The sequence below is a fragment of the Opisthocomus hoazin genome, chromosome 2 (genome assembly GCF_030867145.1).
Source record: "Opisthocomus hoazin isolate bOpiHoa1 chromosome 2, bOpiHoa1.hap1, whole genome shotgun sequence".
NCBI lineage: Eukaryota > Metazoa > Chordata > Aves > Opisthocomiformes > Opisthocomidae > Opisthocomus > Opisthocomus hoazin.
In genome coordinates this window covers 52,329,985-52,353,667 of record NC_134415.1, presented here as the reverse complement: position 1 = coordinate 52,353,667, position 23,683 = coordinate 52,329,985, and the positions used below count along the sequence as shown (strand labels likewise).

General features: G+C 40.3%; 1 protein-coding gene across 6 annotated transcripts in view; it reads right to left on the bottom strand.

The window, feature by feature from the left end:
• Nucleotides 1-23,683, bottom strand: part of RTN4 (reticulon 4) — a 47,146-nt gene that overhangs the window by 10,173 nt on the left and 13,290 nt on the right. Inside the window, exons 2-5 of one of the 6 annotated variants that reach the window (XM_075413621.1) lie at nucleotides 21,444-21,500; nucleotides 18,162-20,606; nucleotides 3,455-3,662; nucleotides 480-618 (exon numbers count right to left, since the gene is read on the bottom strand). In XM_075413621.1, coding sequence (XP_075269736.1) covers nucleotides 480-618; nucleotides 3,455-3,662; nucleotides 18,162-20,606; nucleotides 21,444-21,500 — 2,849 coding nt within the window. Of the gene's footprint in view, nucleotides 1-479; nucleotides 619-3,454; nucleotides 3,663-7,269; nucleotides 7,370-11,269; nucleotides 11,485-18,161; nucleotides 20,607-21,443; nucleotides 21,501-23,683 lie in introns of those variants that run through there. The other 5 variants (XM_075413622.1, XM_075413623.1, XM_009931321.2 and 2 more) reach the window with 5 other exon arrangements.

Genomic DNA, 23,683 nt, shown 5'->3' with positions numbered 1-23,683 from the left:
CAAACAGAAAACCAGAACTAAACCAAACTGCGCCAGTCTAGTCCAAAACATAGATTTTTCAAGCAGAAGAGATATACATTAGTGACAAATTTTGAATGACCAATGTCTTGTTTTCTTAGATTTCTGCTGTTAAGCACCAGCAAGGAAGTATAACAGTGGAAATGCATGCAGTCAGAGCTTATTTCAGTTTTCCATTCATTTCTATTTTATTGCCAAAATAAAGGACAGAAAGCTATCCACTCTATTACTGCACGTACAACTTTACATTCAGTTCAGCGTGGCTAACAAAGCTATACTTCTTGAAAAACAAAAAGGTTTAGTACTTCCAACAAGCAAACTAAAACTCAGTATTTACTTACACAGAGCCAAAGATGCCATTGTTCATTCATGTTTATAAGGACTAGTGGGCTTTGCTAAGCTAGGTCAGCAAGGAATCTAGTTACACAAGGCTGCTGTATCTACAGATGAAGTAAACTTACCTTCAGAGAATCAACTAAGTCATCAACTAGGAAGAGACGTCTCAGCTCTTTGACTGTGCCATTAATGTGACCAAGCACAACATTACTGTATTTCTGGATAAGCTCTTCAGACACAGCTACATCAGACTCCAAGTAAGCCCTGCAAGAAAGAAGAGCTCATGAAACTTTACTACAAGAGTGCTGACAAATAGTATCTATACGCTATATATACAAAGTATCAACATATATTCTTTTTTATTGTTATACATTCTTCACCATAGGAGGAACGCTAAAAGGACAGAACTAACGTAAGTTACTCTTAGAAGACAAGTGATCCTTAAAAAAACTCCACAAACTCAGAAGAAATGAAAAAAACCATTCTTTCTCACTGCTGTGTTGTGCTAGTGCATTTACTAAGCCACACACAGTCTTAACAGGACTAGCCAGAAAAGCTGTGCTGGCTAACGTGTGTGTGTGAACAGACAAGGCTAGCAAGTGGCCCAAACAGTGCCCAGCACCACTGGCACATAGGCTGCTTGGTCTATGAAATCTCTTCCTACTCCTCAGCATATGCTGTACTCTAGTATGCTAATAAGGCCAATGTGTATTTTAAAAAAAATGAGACGGGGGGGGTGGGGGTGTGTGTCATTCTCTGTTTTTGCTACTGTATTAGGTGGCCCAATAGTCTACGAGATTCCTACATTTCTCAAACAGAAAAAAGTCCTACAAAAGGAACATATCCATTCACACCACTGGCAGGCACTTCTGAAGTTACCATTAAGCTGTAACACACACACACTAAGGCACAGTAAAATGAGCAAGTTTTTCATCATTTGCTATTAAAAAAAAAAAAAAAATCTTACAGTTAGTGACAGCAGTTCTAAGATACAAGCTCCTATCTGGTTACATGTTCTTTCCACTACACTGCGACTTTTATCTGTAGTTGCAGTGGCTATTGCAGTTTAGACTCTTTAAATAGAGAATAATTTATTTATCTAATTTGCCTGTCAAAGGGAGAAGGAGCAATGTGGCACATCTGTAACAGGGCACTCATTTTACAGTTACTACAGTCGTTCAACTTCTACGTTTGTTGGGGGGGAATTCTGCTTCAGCGTGGTTTTGATTTTTTGAAAAAATAAAAAATGCATAGTGAAGGCTCCTACATATGTCATTTAAGATAAAGCTAAACATGGCCTTGTGGCAAGTCCAAAACAAATCAAAATACTTGAAATGGTAACTACAGGCAGCAGCCATTTCAAGGCTACATTCTGTTATCCACATTTGGCTTCAATCTGCACACCCTTTTCAACTCATTAGCCAGATACTCAATACCTGAATCAAAAATTAAATTTTCTCATGGATGTGCTCTTCACTGTCGAACTAAATTCAAGCAAAAATATCCTTCTTGTAGCTGAAGCTATGCAGATAAAAGAGTAAGCAACCACGTACATTGGACAAGAACGTCTGGAAGCTTCTTACGAATATCAATATTTTTAGAAGTAAGCTGCAGAAAGAGCACAGGTAGAACAAATTTTGCATGTTCTTGCTAAGAACGAACTTAACTGATAAACCTGGAAATGCTGTTTGGATACTGAAGAGCACTGCTGTGTAGACAGGGCAAATAGGATTTCAACTGGTAATTATTCACCCTAAGCAGGGTGAATAAGGAGGGCCATACAAGGCCTTCATGGTTAAAAAAACCCAAACCAAACAAAAAACTAAGTTTACAAAAGGTATATATATCCATACTGCTATCCTGAACGTTGTTGTCAATTGTTCCGATGCATTTTTTTTATATCAGACTTAAGCTTCAAAGCAAATATTCCTTTTTTTCCAGAGTTTCATCCTACAGCTGGTTTAGGCACGGATTGGCTTCCACCAGGTAAGTGAGTCACTACAGAGTCAGAGAGGAATGGAGGTAAACCCAAGAAAACGTTTTTCTCTTCCCTACTGAAGATGAGGAAGAGAACAACTGGGAACACCACAAAATTGGTAAGAGCGCTGTAAATAGGAGGGCAAGCAGGAGTTTCTGAAAGGTGTAAGGGAAATGGAGATTGAGCCACTTCACTAATTAATAAAGGGGAGGAGCAAGTCTGAGCAGCATGGGACAGGGCTAGCATGGAAACAGGAAACACACTCTTAGTAGTTACTAATGATTACACTAATAAGTTTTTATTTCTCTTAAGATGCAGCTTTGCAATAATGGTTACCACTGTACACGGGAATGGATGAATACCACAGATACCGTATTCCCACACTGCAGGGAAGTGCACACATGGTACTCAAGGACTCAAGGACTTAGCTCATCATGTAAAGCAAAGAGCTCGGAGATCCTTTTTGAGGACCTAAATTAATCCTATGATTCAACTCCTCAAACCTTACACTTCGCAGTTCAAGACTCTGGATTTCTGATCTGGGCAGGCTGCAATGAACCTGGATTCTGTGGATAACAAGGCAGCCTTGCATGTGGAGAACGCAGCTATGCTGCGACATACTAAACCACAAATTTTAAGCGTATTCTTTAAAAAAAAAAAAAAAATCCAAAAAGGTACACAAGTATCCCCTGCTACATTTATTCTGATTTTCCTAAATACATTGCATTGGAAGTGCTGCACCTCCCGGGTATTCTTTAAATTTTATACATCATCTGCCAGTGGTTCACATTCTGAAGACTGTATCATTCTAAAATGCACATATTTCTCCATTAGATCGAAGCATATTATTATTTTTTTTTTTAATATAACTTAAGATCCTCTAGCATTCCCTGGGAAATCCCCTGTATAAAGTGCTCATTTCATTTTCTTTGTCGCTGTGTAAGCCTACTGAGGAAAAACTGAAATAGCAGTCGTAGGCTAGGTAACAGTTTTTTCAGTATAGAGACTATTTACATTATCATGCAACCTATTACAACATACATCATCTACCGCTTCTAACAGTGCCAATACTGCTGTTCCCCAAAACCCCACACTCTTTCTTAATTAAAAGAAAAATCTCACCTAAACGGGTGGCCTTCATCAGACTTCTGGATTGCCTGGATGACTCCCTTGTATATCCTAAAGCTGATCGTCACAGAAAGCAGGGCCAAGGCAATGTAAGCTGTCACACTCACGATGCTGAACACTGTTAATGAAAGCAGCAGGAACAAGCTGGCACCAAACACCACTCCGGTCTTCTTAATGTCTCGCCAGTAAAGGAGGTCAACAACTAAAATTTAAAAAAGGTAAGAAATTAGAACAAGATACCTTCTGCATCCATATGAAAACAGTAAAATGTGATTCACTTGACTGCTGAGAGTCATCAAGAATGGAACTCGCGATCCCACTGTGAAACCAGAGCTGAAATTACAATTACAAATAGGTTATCTTAGCACTGATTTTGCATTGGACTTCAGATTACTGGGATTATTGTTAATAGGATTACCTCAAATGTAATTGCTAAAATTTAAGAACAGTTCTGCCCTTAAGCAATGTCAGAATTAATCTCCAACTACTGTGCTGTGTTCTGCATCAGAACCATAGTAGTTTGTGCTTAATTTCGTTTTATTTTTGTGGATTTTGTGGTGGTCACTTACTGAAGAGACTGATTCCGTTTCCCTGTTAAAACAAATAACAAGACACTAACAGATCTCTAAACCATTCCATCTTTGCAAGTGTGGTACAGGCAAAGGCACTGCTCAAGACCAAGATCAACAGTTAATTTTGTTTCCTTTTGACTGAAGACATTCCCATAGCAGTTTATAATGTTTATCATGGGTGACAGACTAAGCCATCAAGAGGGAATAATCTCACTGAAATTTCAGTCCAGGCTGAATATGCTGTGCTCCAGTGCAAAATACTTCATTTGCAAATCAAATTTATTTTTTCCTTAAGCAACTCTCATGAGGGAACACACTATTATGCCATTTTTAGCATCACTGTTCAGAGTAAACTAAGAGGTAATGGCTTAATACATCCATTGCAGATTTGTTTGTTTTGAGGCACTGTAGCATCCAGTTGATTACTGAACTCATGAAATCCGGCAAATGACATTCTCCATTGCTGAGTACAGAACTGGGCAGAGGCATCTAGGCTAGTCTCATACTTCACAGACAGAGACACAGTAAGACTCACTTCATGATTCCTACTTCCACATCTGATTACAAGAACAAATTCCTCTTCTGCATCAAAACTGCTTGTTAATAGCAATAATGTGTTAGATACAGAACTCGAGATAAATTATAGAAAAATTATTACTATTACATCACAAGTTTAGTAATCCTGTCATCCTAAACATCACCAAAGTTAACTGCAAAATAACGTATCGCGATTCAGAACAGATTCTTACTCTGAATGACTATAAAAGAAAATTAAAAAATAAAATTTGACTGTTTTTTCTTACAGGATGCAAATGCGGTAATGCACCAACATTAAATACTTAGTAGCCTCTCCAGAGCAAAGTCTGCAAAATCCCTTTGCAGGTACAGCACCAAAATGCAGCTGGGGCTATGATGCAATTTCAGTGTGTTTCAGAAGCTGAAGCCCTTTCCTAATTATTTCCGTAGGGAAACTGTAGTGAACAGCAGGCACTAAAGAGATGAGAACTCTGGTCAGACACTTAAAGCTCCCATTTTCATAATGCAAATTATTTTATCCAAATATTTAATTCGTGTTCCAGCAGAAATTTCCTTAAGCTTTACAGACAGAACCAGGTTACAATTGCATGAACACCTTAAATTTGTCATAACCAAAAATTTGCTGTGGAAATAAACAGCCTCACCCCTCTACCACCACTTGATCCCACTCCTTTCCTCTGCACGGTCTCACAGAGAACCAGCCTAGTTTTCTGTACGCTGCTCACAACTACTGCACCAAAAAAATAAAATAAATAGTAAGCAGCCAGCCAGATCAGATTCTGGATGTGGTTCACCACGTGACCCCACAAACATATGGGGTGAGAGATAGAGCAGCCAACCAAAGGAGGTGACACGCCTGCTCTCAGAGCAGCACCAATCTAAAGCCCTCATCAAATTGCAGCCCAACCTATCCACGCACCCTGTCGACCTGTTTCCACTGAGTCTCTTCATGTTACAAAGCTGCACTTCTATTTCCCCTGTCAAACAAATGAACCACTAAGCAGTACAACTTTTCATTAATATTTGTAAAAAATCAAACAAACAAGCAAAAAAATCAAGTCATCACAGAAACCCTTTTGTATGGGCTATAATCCTTAAATTCAACAACATTTTCTTTCGTTTCTTTGGCTTTACTTCTAATCACAAAAGTGCCTGCTAGTGTCTCTGTATACCTTGCGCCAGCCAGTTCAGCATGTAAAACCAGCTTATGAACAAAACTGTGAGCTTGACATAAAAATCACTGTAAACTGTAAACCTAAACTGAGCTGCAGATATTGATACCACCTGGGTGTGATTTTCAAAACCAGTCTTGCCAAAATATGTTGATAGATTTTGTACTCCCACATCATGCAAAAAAAAAAAATCTTTGAAAAAAATCATTTCATTCTGAGTATTTGCTTCAAAATACTGAAACTATATTTATTTTTAAATGCTGCAATTTGAGCATCCATACATTCAAATTCGGGTGCTGCTCCCATATCATGTGACACACTAAGTATGAGCCCTAGTCCTCTCCGTTTGCAGACAGCATTAGTTCTGTAAATGAGACACTCCCTCCTCTGCAACACAGTTTTAAAGCGTCTCCACTGGTAAGTGGGTTCTTACTGCTTCATAGGAAATTACTTATTACGAGCAGTAAGGCATTACACCTGAACCCAGTAATAAGGAACATAAGGACAGTAATCCATCTGTATGACAGTTTCCAGAACATGAGAAACAAAGGTAGATTGCTGGAATGAAAGCATCCCACAAATGCCAAATGGCCTCTAGCCACTCCTCTTCAAGTCTTTTGTTCTCAGCAATCAATAAGAAAATTCCCCAAGCTCGGACCTCCCAGACCAGAGTTAAAACTGCATATGAAGCATTTTTCACCACTTTGCCTCCACTACATCTGGAGAACTACCAAATCAGCCTCAGCTTAACGACATACATATCTTGTTGCATTGTAAATTCCTCAAAAGGAAAATTCAGTTGTAAGTCACTGAGAAAACAATTTGTAATTTTCAGTCCAAGAGAGTAGGTGATGAAATTGATTTACGTTCTCCAATTGACCAGAAACAGGCACCTGCATTTCTTTCTAAAGCAGAAGAAAAAATGAAAAGCATTACTAGAAGCAGCTTTCTGTGTTCAACTTATACACTAGATATTCACAGCAGATTAAAAAAAAAAGAAAAAAACAAAAAAAACAAAAACCCCAACCAATTCTTAGGAAGAGCCCTGCCAAGCAGTATCTTTCCTCATGGAAACTGTTTTAAGCTTTATTTTACACAATATGAACTATAAGCTCATGCATTTAATGCAAGTATTCCAGGCCTGTTCTAAACCAAGAACAGCTGCCTACATTTGGTAAGCACGAACTGTCACTTGGCACGTCTAAAAATAGTACTGCTAGCATCCGTGCCGTACATGCAGAACTCATCCAATTACATTTTGCTTTTAAAGCAAGTGCCGTGATAGCTTTAATTTTAAGTCTTTTCTTTCTTTCAGAGATATTTAGCTTAAAACTGAGCAATTCATACTGCTTTTTGATGACAAAAACAAGTGGTTAATGTACTTAACCTGCTACTCCTCTTTTTTAAAAAAACACTTGTGCCAAGTAACCCCGTCTGTTTTTTGTAAGACAGAGAAATTAAAAGCCTCGAGATCTACAAGCGAGTTTAATTCCCACCTACTAAAGAAAAGGAAGGAAAAGGGACTAACCCATTTTGGCATCCATCTTGAGCGTGCCTGCATGCGCCCAGCTCTTGCACAGCTGACGACCCAGCGCCTTTTCACTTCCTGCGAGGGCACGGGGAGGTCGGCAGAGACACGCAACTGCCTGCCGCCCGCCAGCGCGACATCGCGCCGGGCCCCGCCAATGGCCGCCGCGCCGCTGCGGCACGCAGCTGCTGAGCCAGAGACTCGCCTTCACAATGAACAACTACTCTCTATCCAGTATTTCGAAACAAACAAAAAAAGGGTTTCAGCACCAAAGAAAGGCTGCTTGTGTAGAAGGAGAAGGAAGATTAAAAAAACCACAAACAGTGTATGATTTGCAAACACTGGCTGAACAACAGCCGTTACACCAGAACCTTTCTGTAATCTGAAAGGTAAGCAGAAGTTCTTAATATTCTTCGAACAATAGTAAAAATAGTGTAGAAGCACAAGTAAGAGCCTTTCTGGATCAATTTAAGAACAGCCAACGCTATACTAATACAGAAATGTAACAGAAGGGTTGAGAACAGGCAGCTTTCAAATGCATGTGTACAGTGACAATTGTCACCACAGCACCACACCAGCTGCTATGAAGAAAATCAGCTCCAAGCCAGCGAAGCCCCGTACACAACCACAAACAGGTAAATTGCTGTTAATTTCTGTTTAGACAGGCACTTTCCAGTTATGCTAAATAAACTTCCTATTTACACATGACAGCGATCACCAGGGTTTCCACCGATCTTTTATGTGGAGTATTGAGCAGGCGAGACGTGACCCTGCAGCTTCACTTTCAAAGACTGGCCAAGCCTAGTGTGAGTCAGCCCCAGCTGGAGACAGACAAACCCCAGGGAGCAGCCACCATCCCATCAAGTCATCAGTCTGCCAAGCACAAACACTATTAGCAGACATTTTCAAGATTTCCTGCATCAGAATGACCATTTAAAATCATGGTTGACACCCGAAGCAGGAGCAGTTACAGACTGGGCCACAAAATTCAAGCCTGCTTTTACCCTGATCAGATGTGTTGGAAGCCACTTTGGTCCTTCACTGTCTTGCCTAAAGTCAGTAACAACAAAACAACCCCAGGCTGGTGAAACTGGGTGGTTGTAGCATGACCGCACGCGGTGCCAAGCACATGGAGCTGACTTCAACCAACCAACAGAGCTCTCCCTGTCCTAGGGAGAGACTTACAAAGGAGCGGCACATCCAGCTGGACTGACAGGCTTGTCTAACTGGATCCCAAAGGTCAGAAAACAAGTCTGCATCACACACATTTCAGACTTGGCACATCTGCCCCACAATCCCTAGCAAGAAAAAGGGACACAGATTTCACAAAGTACATGCTAGAATGAAAAAGAAGTCTGACAGTACCAGATTGTCCCTCCAAAATGCAAATACCATCTCACAATTACTAATGCATCAAAGCAGTATTCTTCTCTCATTTCTACTTAATCATATACCTGTGCATGTGTGCACAACGTACAAACTGGGAAAACCATTCCAAAACTCTGATTACTCACGATAAAAAATTTAAAAGCTCAAGTGCTACACAAGCCTATGCAACCTTTTCCACTATCTAACTAATCTGAACTAGAACTCAGACAGATCTTCAGCACATTAATAACAAAACAACAACAACAAAAAATCCTGGGATATCCTAGGAGTATAGCTGTGGTGTTCATCCTATCATTTGCATTATTCAGCCATTAAAAACTACAATTAATTGAAATAATAAATAAATGAATGTTAAGACATTTTAGTACCAATTACTCCATGGAAGCCTGTCTTTAAAAGTGCTAAAAATAAAAGTCATACCATTCCCAAGGTAAACCTGTTTCATCCTGCCTATCTAAATGATCAACACCACAGGTATTAATCAATACCACAGGTTATACCACTTCTACTATACTGGTTCCTGAACTACTACAGTTGTAGCACAAGTAATATGCAGACAAAACCTAAGTTTAGGATCATATTAATTATGAAGTAGTGCTTCACTTGGAATGCCTAACTATGAACTATACTTTTGGTTCTTCCTTGGTTTTACATTTGATTTTTTTTTTAAGGTTATTTTTTAGCGTGCGAAGAAGCATGTTGCAATATTTGCTTCTGTATTTATTCTGTGGTAAGATGAATAGTGTAATCAGTCCCTGAACTTTACCCACCATTCTCCATGCCACTGGAGCCTGACCTAATGAGAGAAGAACACACGAAACAACATGTCTCCATCTCGTTACAAACAAATGCTATCAGAAACCACACTAAACTAGGATTCAAGAACAGTTGCAAAAGGAAAGGAAGTAGACTCTTCTGCTTCCCCAGAAAACCTTCTTGTTCTGCTTCCATTTTCTTTTAGACCTTATCTCTACAAGTTAAAATATCATCAAACCTCAAGGCAGCAAGGATGTCCTCAGAGGGAGAAACAGGCACTAAACCAGCTTCCTCCACCTAAGGGGATGCCACTATGTAAAAACAAAGAGGGGGGAAGAGGAATTTAAAACACTGCTTGAAGCAGTTATACCAATACAAAATACACACGTAGGACGAGTTCAGGTTTCCTTTGTTCACTGGAGGCCACTTCCATTACATGCTAGTCAGGTCTCCATTTCGCAAAGCAGCCACGTGTACAGACCCCACGTTACTGGCATCCATGCCGCTGTAACAGCATGGCTTGCCCTGGCATGGTTAGCGTATTCCCCCCAAGTGTGCCACACAGGCATGCTCATGATTGGCAATTTGTTAATTCCAAACCAAGAAAGAATCCATTATTCTCATGGTCTCAAATTCTAGCTTTGGAAATGTCTGCTTGCAGCGAGGGACAAGACCACCACCAACACTGCTCATCAGGTTGTAAAAGAAAACCTGAAAATTGGATTTCAGGCTTGATGTACAAAGGGCTGAACATTTAAAACTGTTACACATCAAGAATATATTACTAAACACTTCAGGATATTTTTTCCTAATATTTTACAGCCCTTTAACGAAATATTAAAACTTATAGAAACTTGTTTTGCAAGGGCAAACTTTTTTCCCTGAAGGGCTTTTTTGCTACAGATTTAGGTTCTGATAGAGCATTCTGTGGATTCTAGACAGCTGGCAATTTTGTCCAAGTGGAAAAAAAACCCCAGATTTTGAACAACAGTTATTAGAAAAAACAGGAAAACATCACAAGTACAAAGTACCGAGCATGACATGGCTCTTTAAGAAGATATTTAAGTATCCAGAAATGATTAAATTTTTTTAATGCTTATCTTGTTGATAAAGTTTGAAGATTAGGTATTCAAATAAGGCTTAAACTCTTACACATCAAGCACTAATATAATGATCCACAGAGATTTACAATGGTGATCTCCCATTGGTGGTTACAGGAACAAAGGTCAGAACCACACTAATATAAGGTTAGCTACTTATTTACCTAAACCAATTTGACATTATAGCTGTAAATTCTGAAAAAAAGTCAGTTTTACCCAGAACCTAACAGAATTATGAAAAATCCAAAGCAAACGTGATTAAGGGTAGACTCCAGATATGCTATTCCTGACGAGGGCGAGGGAGAGAATAACCTGCTGTAGAGTCTGCATGCGATTTCTCCTCATAAAATTATTACACGACATGAACTGCAGACACTACATTCTTTCGAGTTAATGGTTAATATTACTAAATTATTCATAATCTAGGAATTTCAAAGAAACATCAACTAAATTCGGACTATGCTGTCATTTGTGCAGTGCATACCAAAACAAGCTGTTCTTTAATATGCTCTGTAGCACTGAAAAAGATCTGCAGTGTCACACAAGCCATTTCACCCACATAAATAATTCTGCATTGCTCATATTTACCCATTTTAACCTACAGCTTTTGCAATTCTGCATATAGTACAATTAGATTTTACATCTTCAGATACATTTCACAATCAAACACATGCTACAAACACCGTTTGCTAAAAACAACCCACAGCATTTTCAGCTAAAAAAAAAAAAAGGAAAAAAGGTGAAAGAACAAATACCCTTATCCTTCCAACTGCTCGGCTGACTGTCCATCTCTCCACCAACGATCTACCCTCCAGCTGTGATTATCAATTATGCATACCAAGAGGACAGCTGCAGGAGAAGAAATCTACAGCCCAGGATGGGAAACATGGGCTTCCCCAGCAGCGTCCGCAGTCTGCGGCTGCACTGGTGCTGCAGGAGGCCGGTCAGCTGACTGCACGGGGTGTGGAGCACGACTGACGCAGTGCGAGCTGTAACCAGGCTGCTAATGCTCCGGCACTACCACTAAAACGCAATCCCCGACCGGCGCAGCCATTTGCTTCTCACTGCTTGCCAAAAGAACCGAAAAGACGCAAGGCGTAGAGAGAAATTGCTGGCACGAAGGGAGATGGCTTCTCCCCGCAGAGCAGCAGCAGCGCATTGAAAATGCCCGTGCATTGGAAACGCCAGTGCAGCAAGGCTCAGCGCAGGCTAACAAAAGCTGAACCGCCCTAAGCGGCTTTTCACAGTGGACTGGAACTAGAAGTAGTCACCAGACAAGCTTTAAACAGGCTGCTTTTCAAACAACGGTTAAAGCATGTTTGTAAGTCTCCTAGATACACACCTTCCCCTCATTTTCTTTAAACAAACGTCTGTCTAAAAGACTAACAGAGACATCTTTGTAACACACCTCGCCCTTTTAAAAAAAACGGTTGAAGGAAAACAGAATAGGACCCTTTCTGTGCCTGTAACAAAAGCAAGAGGCTCAAAGAACGCAAGAATTCTTTTTGCTGGCATCTTTAGCCCTTATGAACTGCTCAGTGGTGTTTGTCTAAATGGAGGTTTGAGCAGAACAATTCTCTCTCTCTACCCAATTCCTACAGCCAAACATCTTCCTTTTTTTATTTTACATCAGCATCCTGTGTTGTCAGCTACAGACCTAACAACTAAATGTTCCCTTCATTTAAATAAAAACAAGAAAAAACTACAACTACTCTTCCAGTCTGGAGCCTCTCCTTAATATCTGGTGCTGACAATAAAATGCTAAAAACTCCCCTGCATTGCTCCAAAACCTCTTAAGAATTTGATACATCATTTTCTAAAGAACTAAAAAAGGACATTCGCACATTTCTACAAAAGAACTGTAGATGGGGTAGGACGGAGATTCTGATTCAGTCCTTAAATAGACATTTTTACTTTTCATTAAACCAGAAAATCTTACATCAAGAAAGATCACCAAAAAGTTACCCAAAAGCCCTGTTTGTTGCTTCAATTGCTACATAAATTTAAGGCCTCCTTTGACAGCAAGACCAGTTACATACATTTTTAACTTCTACAAAGATATGCATTTCATTCACTATTTCAACGTGTAAATCAAAACACACATTATAGGAGGGAAATGGGAAGTGTGTATTCAAACATCATAGTGTAAAAAAATTTCAAAAGTTCACTATACAAAGAAGTACAAAACATATCTGAAAATCTGTTGCTGTCTCTGAGCTGAAATTCTGAAGATCAACTGGAAACCACCGAAATCTGTGATTCTTCCCCCACATTTGTTTGGATGACTGCATTGTCACTACATTAGTCAAAAACCTAATGCTTTCAGAAAGTTCTTTCCGTTAATTGTCAATTTCTAAAGATACAAAATTAAAGCTTCTTCATTTCTGTTTTATATTCTTCATGTTACATACTTAAAATATTAAAAACATTCCTGAACAGACATTTTGTTGTCACCACACATGCAGCAACAGCACATCCACAGCAGCCAGAGAACGTGGACAAACAGGCAGCCCAGCCATGCCAGCAGCTGCATTACCAGTCCCTATCGTCCCATCTCGAATGAACCACTAACTCCCTCCAATGGAGTTTCTCCCTGCCCTGAAGATCCTCCTCTTTCCATACTCTGCATTTACTCTTACAACTCAATGCAAGTGATACCTAAAATGAAGTCTGTATCCCTCTGCACTTGTACCTCTTATTTCAGGCAAGATACACCCATGTAACCCTACTCCACATACAAACTGAGTACCAGCACTATAAACAAACTTCTGTATAAACTCATTAGGGAAATTGCAAGCCTGTTTCTGCATCAACTTTTAAACAAAAAATATCCAACAGGCTACTTACGTGATGGTATTATAAAGTCATCCAGACAATTAAACTAGATGCAATCAATTCTAAACATGTTCTTCTACTGATGCACCTACACCCAAAGGGGCTGCATGTCTGCAGGGTGAGTACTTTACTACGCTTATATTAAATCACCGTGAGCAGATGGAGCATTTTTGCCCTGAATAATGTTCCTCACATCCCACAGAAGAGCATTTTGGATGACTACCTCATCAATCCTGCTCTCACCTGAAGCCTCACTCAATGCTGTTTTCACTTCTCTGTGCTTCAGGAAAAGCTGGTAACTTCCCACAAATGCTCTGTTTTCTCCATAATTCTGCCAATCTGCAAGTTAACTGCCCAAAGGCCTTGCTCTCTTAGTAGCCTTAGCTATACAAGCCTTTGCCTTGCCAGAGGGGCAATGTGAGATGTAATGAAACACAGCCGGTCTAGGTCTTTTGTTCAGAAAAATTTCACTCAAGGTTTTGGGTTTTTTTTCCTAATTCTTCCTACTCCTTCTCGAACTCCCCACCCTGTAACAGAAGTCTCCATTTACCTGGTAGCATAAAAGAATACCCGAACAATCAAATCTAAGAATACAATCAGATGAAATTAAAACAAGGTTTTATGTTGAATTATATTTTACAAATAATCTGCTCCTGAAAAAAACTCCCTCAGCATTCCAATGTATTTTTTCCCCCAGAGAAAAACAACAAACAAAACCAAACCAAACACTTCCCATCTGCCGAATGGCTCTATTTAACTAACTACAAATACGGAAACTAACAGAAATGAACCATATGGGTTTATACTGCTGGCATAAAGCAGCATTTCTAACTTCTTTTAAGCTTCACATAACTGTAATGACCTGGTTTGCTGTTACAGAACCACAGGAAGTACTTTCTTTCTGCCACCATGATTCGGCAGTAAAAAGAGCTGCATCATTACTACCACTCGGCCACCCTCTCGTAGTGCATTTCCCACTTGGACTTCACCTTTGAATTTGCCCCCTCAAGAAAATCTGGGAAATGTAACAGATTAGTAATTAGCTGCATTTCTGTAATTCAGACTACCCTGTAGCATGTATGAAAACAAGAGATCCGTAAACTCGTAAAATTTAATCCAAAACAAACATCTACAGAACCTGCTGTTCAAAAGTGCCAAGAAACAAGGATTCCCTGTGAAACTGATACCTTGACAGTCAAGAGCTCAAAGCCATGTTTAAATCTCATTGTAATGCTCAACATTAATATCCTGAGAGATTTATATTGCCAGTTTTCTGGTACACAACTTTCTGTTGTGGTCAGAGGTTTAGATTTTGGGGTCTCTAAAATATACTTTGATTTTTGTAATTTGGCAATATAAAATCCTCCACGTTCCACTGATCAAAAAATGTTTATGGAAAGATTTTGTAGCCTATTTGAGAGAAACAATGATCTCTATCCAAAAGTAAATAAGGGGTTATCAGTGAAGAAAGTCTGTCCAACAGAAGTGCTAAGATATGTAATACATATACCTACTTTTCAACTCTAAGACTATTAAACTAATTTCAACAGCTCAGTTTCTCAAAACCTGGGATGCAGTCCTCTGAAAGGTAGTATACTGGAGTTACAGTTCATGCACAAACACTAGATGGCATCAAAGCCCCCTTTTTATCAATACGCCTTCAAACTTGACTTCCAGCATAACACCCCACCAGCACAAGCCCTGGCAGAAGCAGGAGCTGTGCCGGCTGCGGCACAGGTCAGCAGCATCTGAACAATCAGAAAACATCCACTCTGAAGTCACATCTTAATATGCAGAATTTTTATGCAGATCAGAAGTGTGTATTCTGAAGTCTGGTGAGAGTGAAGCAGCAGGGTTATTTGGTAGGAAGCTAACTACAGCATGTAGTGAGAAGGAAAAAAGATGAAAAGAAAAAAAAACAAACCACAAATTATCTTTGTCCAGGACGGTAGCAATTGTTGGTATTGCAAGGGGGGAAAAACAGGGGGTAGCTGCTGCTGAAACTGTTATAATACGAGCATCTTACAAGGTGGGGGTTTCTTTATAGTTAACTACAGTTCTGAATTTGTTTTGGTTTGTTTTTTAATCTTGTGCAGCTATAAAGTACAAGGTCCGTGTGGTCTGGTACCACTGAAAAATAAAACAAGTTACCCAAGGGTGTGCTGGGCAGCATGAAACAAACCCTGTTCTACTCACAAGGCTGTTCAGAGCTTTACATTTGCTTCATCAGAGTGGTGGAGTTTTAAAAACAAATCTGCAACCCTTTTAGAGTTTGTTAGCTCCCTGCAGTCCACTGGGACTGTTGGAAGTTACACTTTTAGGTACACATAGATATGTTGCCATTTAGGTTAGCTTTCAAGAAATAGCACTGCTAAATTAAGGTTCTTGAACACTTACTTAAGTGCACCAATAAGGCAGTTCAGATTAATGTTTTAACAAGCATCAGTTATACAATCACACCAACTGATTTCCAGCAGTCTCGAGGTACAGTAAAATCTCTTTCAGTTCCACTGATGGGAGAGAGAAAAACACCCACACAATAAAGGTACATCCAGAAGGCCAAACACATGCATGGATCCACTTCTTGGCCTTGTGATGAATTATCCCTCCTTTCTGAGAGCGCGAAAGACAAGTGTATGTGTTAGTTCTTCAACGCTACTCTGAAATTGTGCTTAAGTCCTATGATATTAAAAGCAGACAACCGATTTTGCTCCTGGCTTCTGATTAGACTCTTCAGGCAGGTCTCCGAAGTCCAATTCTGTATTCTATAAGACAGCAGCAGCGAGCAAAAAAGTAAACAGCACAGACTGTGAAGAAAAATCTAGAAAAAATGAACCACATTTTTGCGTTAGTATTGTCATCTATTTAGCTTTGAGAAAGCGTTCCTCCAGAATAAAGCAAAAAAAAAAAAAAAAAAACCCCACAAAAACATTTTTCCTCCCAAACAACACAGCACGTCAAAAAGGAAAATTGCAACTGCTTTACTAAGTGAGCACACTGACAGAAAGACTGTAGAAAGTTGCCCAGTTTCCCACACCTTCAGCGCAGCCCTGTGCCTGGCCTGTCTCCTGCCCCTCAACTAACACCATTGCTGGACAGATGCATGTCCTGTCCCAGCACTGTGCCACTCGATAAGAGAATGAAGGCACTGTTCAACTCTCTCCTCTCCTGCTATGGCAAATGGTTTTATGTGCAGCTTCTCAGGCAGTTTGCCATAGACAGAAGAGCAGCAGCTGTGTCCTTGTCAGACCCAAAGTAGGAGTCTTTCTTCCCAAGGCAGTGATTTGCCTCCCCAGGTCTGCTACATCCATGCAAAGGCTTCCTGTTAAAAAAAAACAAACTAACAAAAAAAACCCCAACAAAAAAAAAAAAACAACTAACAAAAAAGCTATTATACCAACTGTAATGTTCAGGGTTTTTTAAAGTAATCCTAAGCAATTAACTCTTTGACATGAAGTACAAGATACACAGTAGCTGTTCTCTAGGCCATACTATATGCTGGAAGCCTGGGTGCAAGGAGCAGACTCTTCACAGAACACAAACACAGTGTTGTAACAGTGCAGGTATCACTAAAATTTCATCAGAAGGGAGATGGGCAACTCTCCTTTCTGCCTACTTGTACGTCTAGAAGTGGTGGGACAGGAGGAATGGCAACTATTATGTAAAGTTAAATATAAAAGCTGTATCTTCTACCTTATTTTCCAAACCCTATTTCAGTTGCACCAACACCTTAATGTTCCCTTCAATATACACCTGTTATTCCTTTCCAAAATACATTTGATGCAGAAGACATGTTAGGAATGCAGTATTTTATGAACTGTAGAATGCAGCTACTGCACAAATATACTAATACTGTATCAAACTAACATTTGTTTTTCTATTTAGAACAGAGTCATTGTGCTTTCCACAGCAGGTGTTTTTAGTGGGAACACTTCTGGTGCAATACTTAAGCAGCACCAGAGTACTGTGATATCAGAAAGCAAAGTACTCCTCTAGTCTAAAAGAGCTGGAACTCCACAAGGCATTCAGTTTAGAGAACAGAATGCAACACAACAATGGTCTTACCCTTCTTTCAACTTTTTGCTACTTCTAACTACACAGTACTAGAAGAAAAACTAATTGCACTGAAGTACAAGCCCCACCTGAAAAGAGAAATAGAAATTAGTATCTGTGCTGTGTATAAACCGATTTTCATGTTTGCAGGATACTCAACTTCTTAATGGCCACTTTCCTAGTAACCTGAATACTAAGCTTCCTCATATGCACTACTTTTAAACCAGTGGCCTTGCTCTGATGCAAGCTGCAAGTCACATAAGTGGAGATGCACAGGTTCTTTTCCAGATTCCAGACACACACAGTAGCAGCAAGGGTATTGTCCTATGTTTTAAAGTCTAATGTCTGAACTGTGAATGAAAAGAAACAAACACCTCTTCAAATCACATACACACAGCAGACTGAAACACCATCCTTGGCTTACTATCACATATTAAGTGCAAGTTTAGAAGACCACCTAACGCCCAGCCTGTAGACAACCACAGAAGAGCTTGCAGTGAGTAGTGACTTATTTCTGTATCAACAGATCACCAGCAGGAGAAAACTGGAGACATTGAGTCCATCCCTGATAAACATAAAAAGCACTAAAGCAATCAGAGTACGAAAAAGGTAAAAGTGCAGGCACTAACATTTTCCGTTATCCTCGTCCCATAGACAAATTTACAGAAAGCAACCTAAAAAGATGAAGTCATGACATGCTTAAGTTTAGCTAAAGAATTATGCAGATTAGTGAACTGCAAGACAGCATACACAGATTACCTGAAGATTTATTCAGCTTTGCTGAAAATACAGCAGTAGGTTTTTCCTTTTCTTTAACAGAAGCAGCTTCTCGCTCAGCTTCCTTCTCAAAAGCTTCTGGTTTTACTACACTGACTATCTCTTTTTCAGTGGATAAAGATGAGGTATCTGTGGCCGGTAAGGACATCATGGATACTTCAGGCACTTCTCTGTCCACCGTCTCCAAGGACTTTTTCAAGGCATTAGTATCTTCCTCCGCTCTTACTTCTACATTCTCTACAGACAGATCACTGGGTAGCTCTGGGCAAGGCAACTGCCTCTTCTCCCCTTGGATCGCCTTACTGATCTGTTCATTTTCACCTTTGTGCATTACTTCTTCATCAGTGTCTTCCACCACAAACTCAGCAGCAGTTTTAGGATGAGCTAACATCACGAAGTCTTCTTCCACTGAGACTGGGGAAGACTCCACGGATGACAGAGCTTTGTTGTCTGCTGTTTTTGGTTCTGTAGCAACAGATACATCAGCTGAAAAAGCCACAGCATTCAGCTCTTCCATCTGAAGAGGAATCTTCTCTGCCTTGGCTATTTTGGTAGGTATTGGCTCAGATGACAGAGCAGCAACGATTTTGGAAGAGTCCAGTTCAGGCTGGAAAGACTCCAGATAAGGCTTGCTGATGGCAGCTACTGAATCCACCAGCCGTTCCTCACGTTCGTCATCAGTGACAATATTCTCAGTTGATTTACTTCTGAATACGAGAGATGGATCTTCACCCCCTTTCTCAGTAAAGTCAGGTATCACCTGGCTATTAAACAATTCAGATTTTCCAAACTGTGGAGACAGTTTTTCAACAAGTTCCTTGTGTTCAGGCACATCCTGAGAAACACGTTCTGTTATTGGTGTCTTTGAATAATCTGTAAAGGATGGAGAAGCAGATTCACCAGAGACCTTTGTTTCCTTAATTAAGTCACATGCAATAGATATATACGGAGTTTCTATATCTTCAGGACTGGCGCTGCTCTCACGATCAGGTTTTTTAAATGCTAATGCCTCTTTTGCTTCTTGGGCCTGCATCATTGGTATGTTCACTGCCTCTTGGTATAAGGGAGGTTTTTCAGTTTCTTCTTTTCCATTCTCATAATTAGCAGTAGGAATAAATGTTTCTAATGGGGAAGCTTCGAGCTGCGCAGCAGATGCTTCTGCACCAGCAGTCCCAGTGCTCAGTGGGGCTTCCATAACAATATCTGGCAATATTGGTGATGGAGCAGCTTCCGATCCCTCAAATGAGGGACAGAGTTGTGTCACGGGTTTCAGAGTCTCTTGTACTGACTCAGAGGTTTGAACTAAATCAATCTTTGTTTCATAAGCAAGTTTTGTACATGCCGCATCATGCATTTCACTTTCATATGCTTCTTGTACTAGATCAGGAGTAAGACCTTCAGGCATATTTGCTGCAGTGTCAGATGTTGATATATTCTCTGTTTTAGCATAGTCAGCTTCCTGGCCTTCCTGCTTGCCAGCTGCTTGAGTGCTAAAATCACCTTGTTCTGCGCTCGTCTGAGCTTTCATTTCTGCAATTTTCTTCTCATCATCAGTTCTATTTTCTGAAGTGCCTTCCTCTAGTGGAGAAAGAGATTTGACTTTGTTACCATCAGGACTTGCAGACGATTCAAATTTAGTACAAGTGATGTAAGTCTGTGAAGATTCTTTTACAGCTTCTGGGGTACTTGGGAAAGAATGATCTTCAGTGCTGCCTTCACTCTCTCTTTCGTAATCCTTCTGCACATTCAGCTTATCTACACCATATTTCTCATCTAAACTGCTTTCTAGTTTGGCATCTATCTTACTTCCAACACCCTCTCTCACACTGCTCAGTCCGTGACTAGCACCTTTTACTTCCCACACTGGCTCAAATGGTTTGAGGTCTGCATATTCTTCCCTTCTAAGAGGGTCTTCTTTCAATGCCCCCTTCTCACCACGGTCACCATCTCTGTATTTGTCTTTTTTATAAGAGAGATCTTCCTCATTTTTCTCAAACAAATCCTGAGGAGTTTCTGGAGACATTTTGAGCTGCTCTGCAGGCATTTTCTCCAGATTAGGTAATTCTTTAGGGCCCTCTAGCTGTGTTTCTTCTGTAGCTTGAGATAAAATGGCTGCTTCTGCTTTAGCAAATGGGGGTTCCGAGTATTTCATTTCTGAAATGTCTTTTTCATTCCCCTCTGCAAGAAATGGATTTCTTGCATTTTCCATAGTTTCTTTATAAACATCACTTGCATTTTCTTTGTAAATGCCTCTTGCAGGTAATCCATCTGAGAGTGCATCAAAGGCTGCGTGCTCTTTAAAGGGATCAGCTGAGATAGGAGAGAAGGAGGGAAGAGAAGGAGCAGTATCAAGCGGGACTGCAGTAAAATCCTCTTGACCAATCGACTTAGTGCTACCTGGCTGCTCCTGCAAGTCCATAACTTTTTCTGTGACCATGGACAGAAAGGAAAGTTAGAGAATGCAAGTGCTCTTAAAGTCAATGCAAACTTTCATGACAGGTTCACATGATGTTAGTTATTAAGAGGTTTTTCCAAGTTCTACCATAAATACCATCAGCCATTAAAACAAATTATCAGTTAAAGTATGCTATTCTATTTCACCTCTTCTAGCAGGGGAGTATGCAACAGTGTAGAGAAGCAGCAACTTGATGCAGCGCAAAGATCACAGTAAAGGTGAAGATGCCAGACAAGTACAGAGCATCCAAGTACAGCAGGCAATATTAACAAAGTGAGAGAGGGAGCGTGGGGTAGCAAGGTGAGAGAGAGAGGGTATGTGTGTATGCTTGTGCAAAAACATATGCACAAACGTGCGTGCCAGTAAGAAGTCTTCTTTGGACACTTATTTTTTTTAAATGGGAATTTGGTGGACAGTATAGCTAACAAAAACCACTAAATATATACTGCAGGTACAAATCTTACTTATATAAAACACCATAGAAAGTTACTATGGACTAAATCTTTCTGCTAAGTCAGTAAAGCAACTATGCTTTGATGTGTTAACAGTATCAACTTCTCTCCTACATCAAGGGTCCAAGAATTCACAGATGGCTGTAGCCTGTGTATAGAACAGTTTACCACAAAGAAATGTATACGTATCAAAATCTTGAACAGATAACTGAAAAGCCAAAACTGAAAAATGTGATAGACGCTATTCTTGGACCCATGCTGACTTTTACTAAAAGGCAGACTAATTGGAAGGAGTTAATGAGATCAAGATCAGAAATGCAGGATGTATTCAGACAAAGGTGAGCAGAAAGAACTTGCCTGCAGAGGAGTGCATCAGAGGCGCAGATGTAGCAGGAAGAGCAAAAAGGGTCTCATCTGAAAAACAAACAAATAACCTCAGCAGAAGTAAAGCCTAGGTTGAAGAGGGGAGAAAGCACACAAGTAGTCAGTTCCCAGTAAATCGAACAGATCCATAGCCAACATCTGCACCCACAGAGAAACACAGAAATAGATAAAAGTCAGGTAATTTGGGAGAGGCAATGCTCAGAATTCTCCATTTACAATGGGATCTTTACTGAGGCAACTGATGGATCTCCACCCTCCAAGCCAGGGACCAATCTTAAGATAAGATACACCACAGTAGCTACGCTATTTTCATTTTCCAAACTTCCATACTACTGAGCAGCTACAGCGGCCCTAGCACTAGGAAAAAAAAAACCCACACACCTACCACTGACATCAACACACTGTTCTTAATCAGCTCACTTTGTCAGAGGGTCTTCTGACGCCAACTAACTTGCATGAGAACAACAGCAATAAGGGGACTCAACCAAAAATTGTGAAAAGTTACAATGACAAAAGTAAGCTTTGAAACTCCCCACAAACAGACCACTCATCAGGCATGCTGATAAAGCTAGTAACAGTAAATGACTGTACTATTCGCTTTATATTTATGTGTTTATTATTTTTGTTGTGTTATAATGCAGACAAGCTTCCAAATTAAGGTATTATTTTTAAAGCCTTCTTTAGCATGATCCAAGGGGCACATTTTGCTTTGCTGAATTTGTTTCAGCCCTAATATTTCACAATCCCAGCTCTCCAATTTCCATTCAAATAACTGAGTAAATACAAGGAAAGACACCCTTCTCCTAAGCTAAAGGAGCCACCTTCCTTCACGAATGCACGATGGTGAGAAGCCAGGCAATCCCAGAGTTTCATACCGCACACACTCCGAAGTAAAAGCATACAACTACGACATTTTACTAAGCTGCACAAAGCATTTAAGGAAAAAAAACAGTCTAGAAGCAGCAATACCAGCCATCATTAGGTACCAGGCAAATCAAAACCAGTCCTTCTCTGGACTTCTGTGTCAGCAGCAATATTTTTCCCCAGGTCCATTGGGGCCTGTTGGCATTAATGTAAAAATAGTAACATTTAGGTAAGTATATTTCATTCTGAAGAGTGCATAAAGTTTTCAAACTAAGTCTGTTAAAGAATATTTGCAATTTACACCAGTGGTATTAGTAAAGTCCAAAACGGTATTAAGGCATTTCAATTAGATTTTGAATTTCTAGTAGAGACATCAACAATCTTTAGTTTTTCCTATTTGCCTGAACACAATGTAGTACCAAAAAAGAATTTTTTTTTTCAACTAAAAGCAAAGAAAATTAGAAGCAACTGATTCTGAAAGTTTAAAGGCAAAAAGTGAGAAATACAGTAGACCAAGCAGCACGTACATAATAACCCAGTAAAGCAAGGCATTAAGGTAATTTTTGCTTTGGCATTGAACCATGACTTTCTGCAAAAGCAATGGCACTTCAAGATACTCATGACCTGTCTGGCTCACTCAAGTTAATCCTACTAGCAGTTTTCCAAAAATCAAGCCTCCTCACAACCTACACTTCCTGTCACAATATAAAGACAAACCCACCCGCACACTGCCAAGAATCACTGTATGCTCTTTATTTCAGGAGATGCTTGACTCTGCATGCCCTGCAAATGCAGGGTCCTGCACATGGGGAGGAACAACCCCATGCATCAGTACAGGCTCAGGGAGGACCTGCTGGAGAGCAGCTCTGTGGAGAGGGACCTGGGTGTCCTAGTGGACGACAGGTTAACCATGAGCCAGCAGTGTGCCCTGGCTGCCAAGAAGGCCAATGGGATCCTGGGATGCATCAAGAGGAGTGTGGCCAGCAGGTCGAGGGAGGTTCTCCTTCCCCTCTACACTGCCCTGGTGAGGCCTCATCTGGAGTACTCTGTCCAGTTCTGGGCTCCCCAGTTCAAGAAAGATGAAGAGCTACTGGAGAGAGTCCAGCGGAGGGCTACGAGGATGGTGAGGGGACTGGAACATCTCTCCTATGAGGAGAGGCTGAGGGAGCTGGGCTTGTTCAGCCTGAAGAAGAGAAGGCTGAGAGGGGACCTAATAAATGCTTATAAATATCTGACAGCCCAACAGAAAAGGCTACCACAGGGAAACCAAGAACAAATCAATGGAGTGGAGGTACTGAAAAATGTAGAAATAAAAGAAGGACAACCCAAGGCAGAGTCCACCGCGGTAA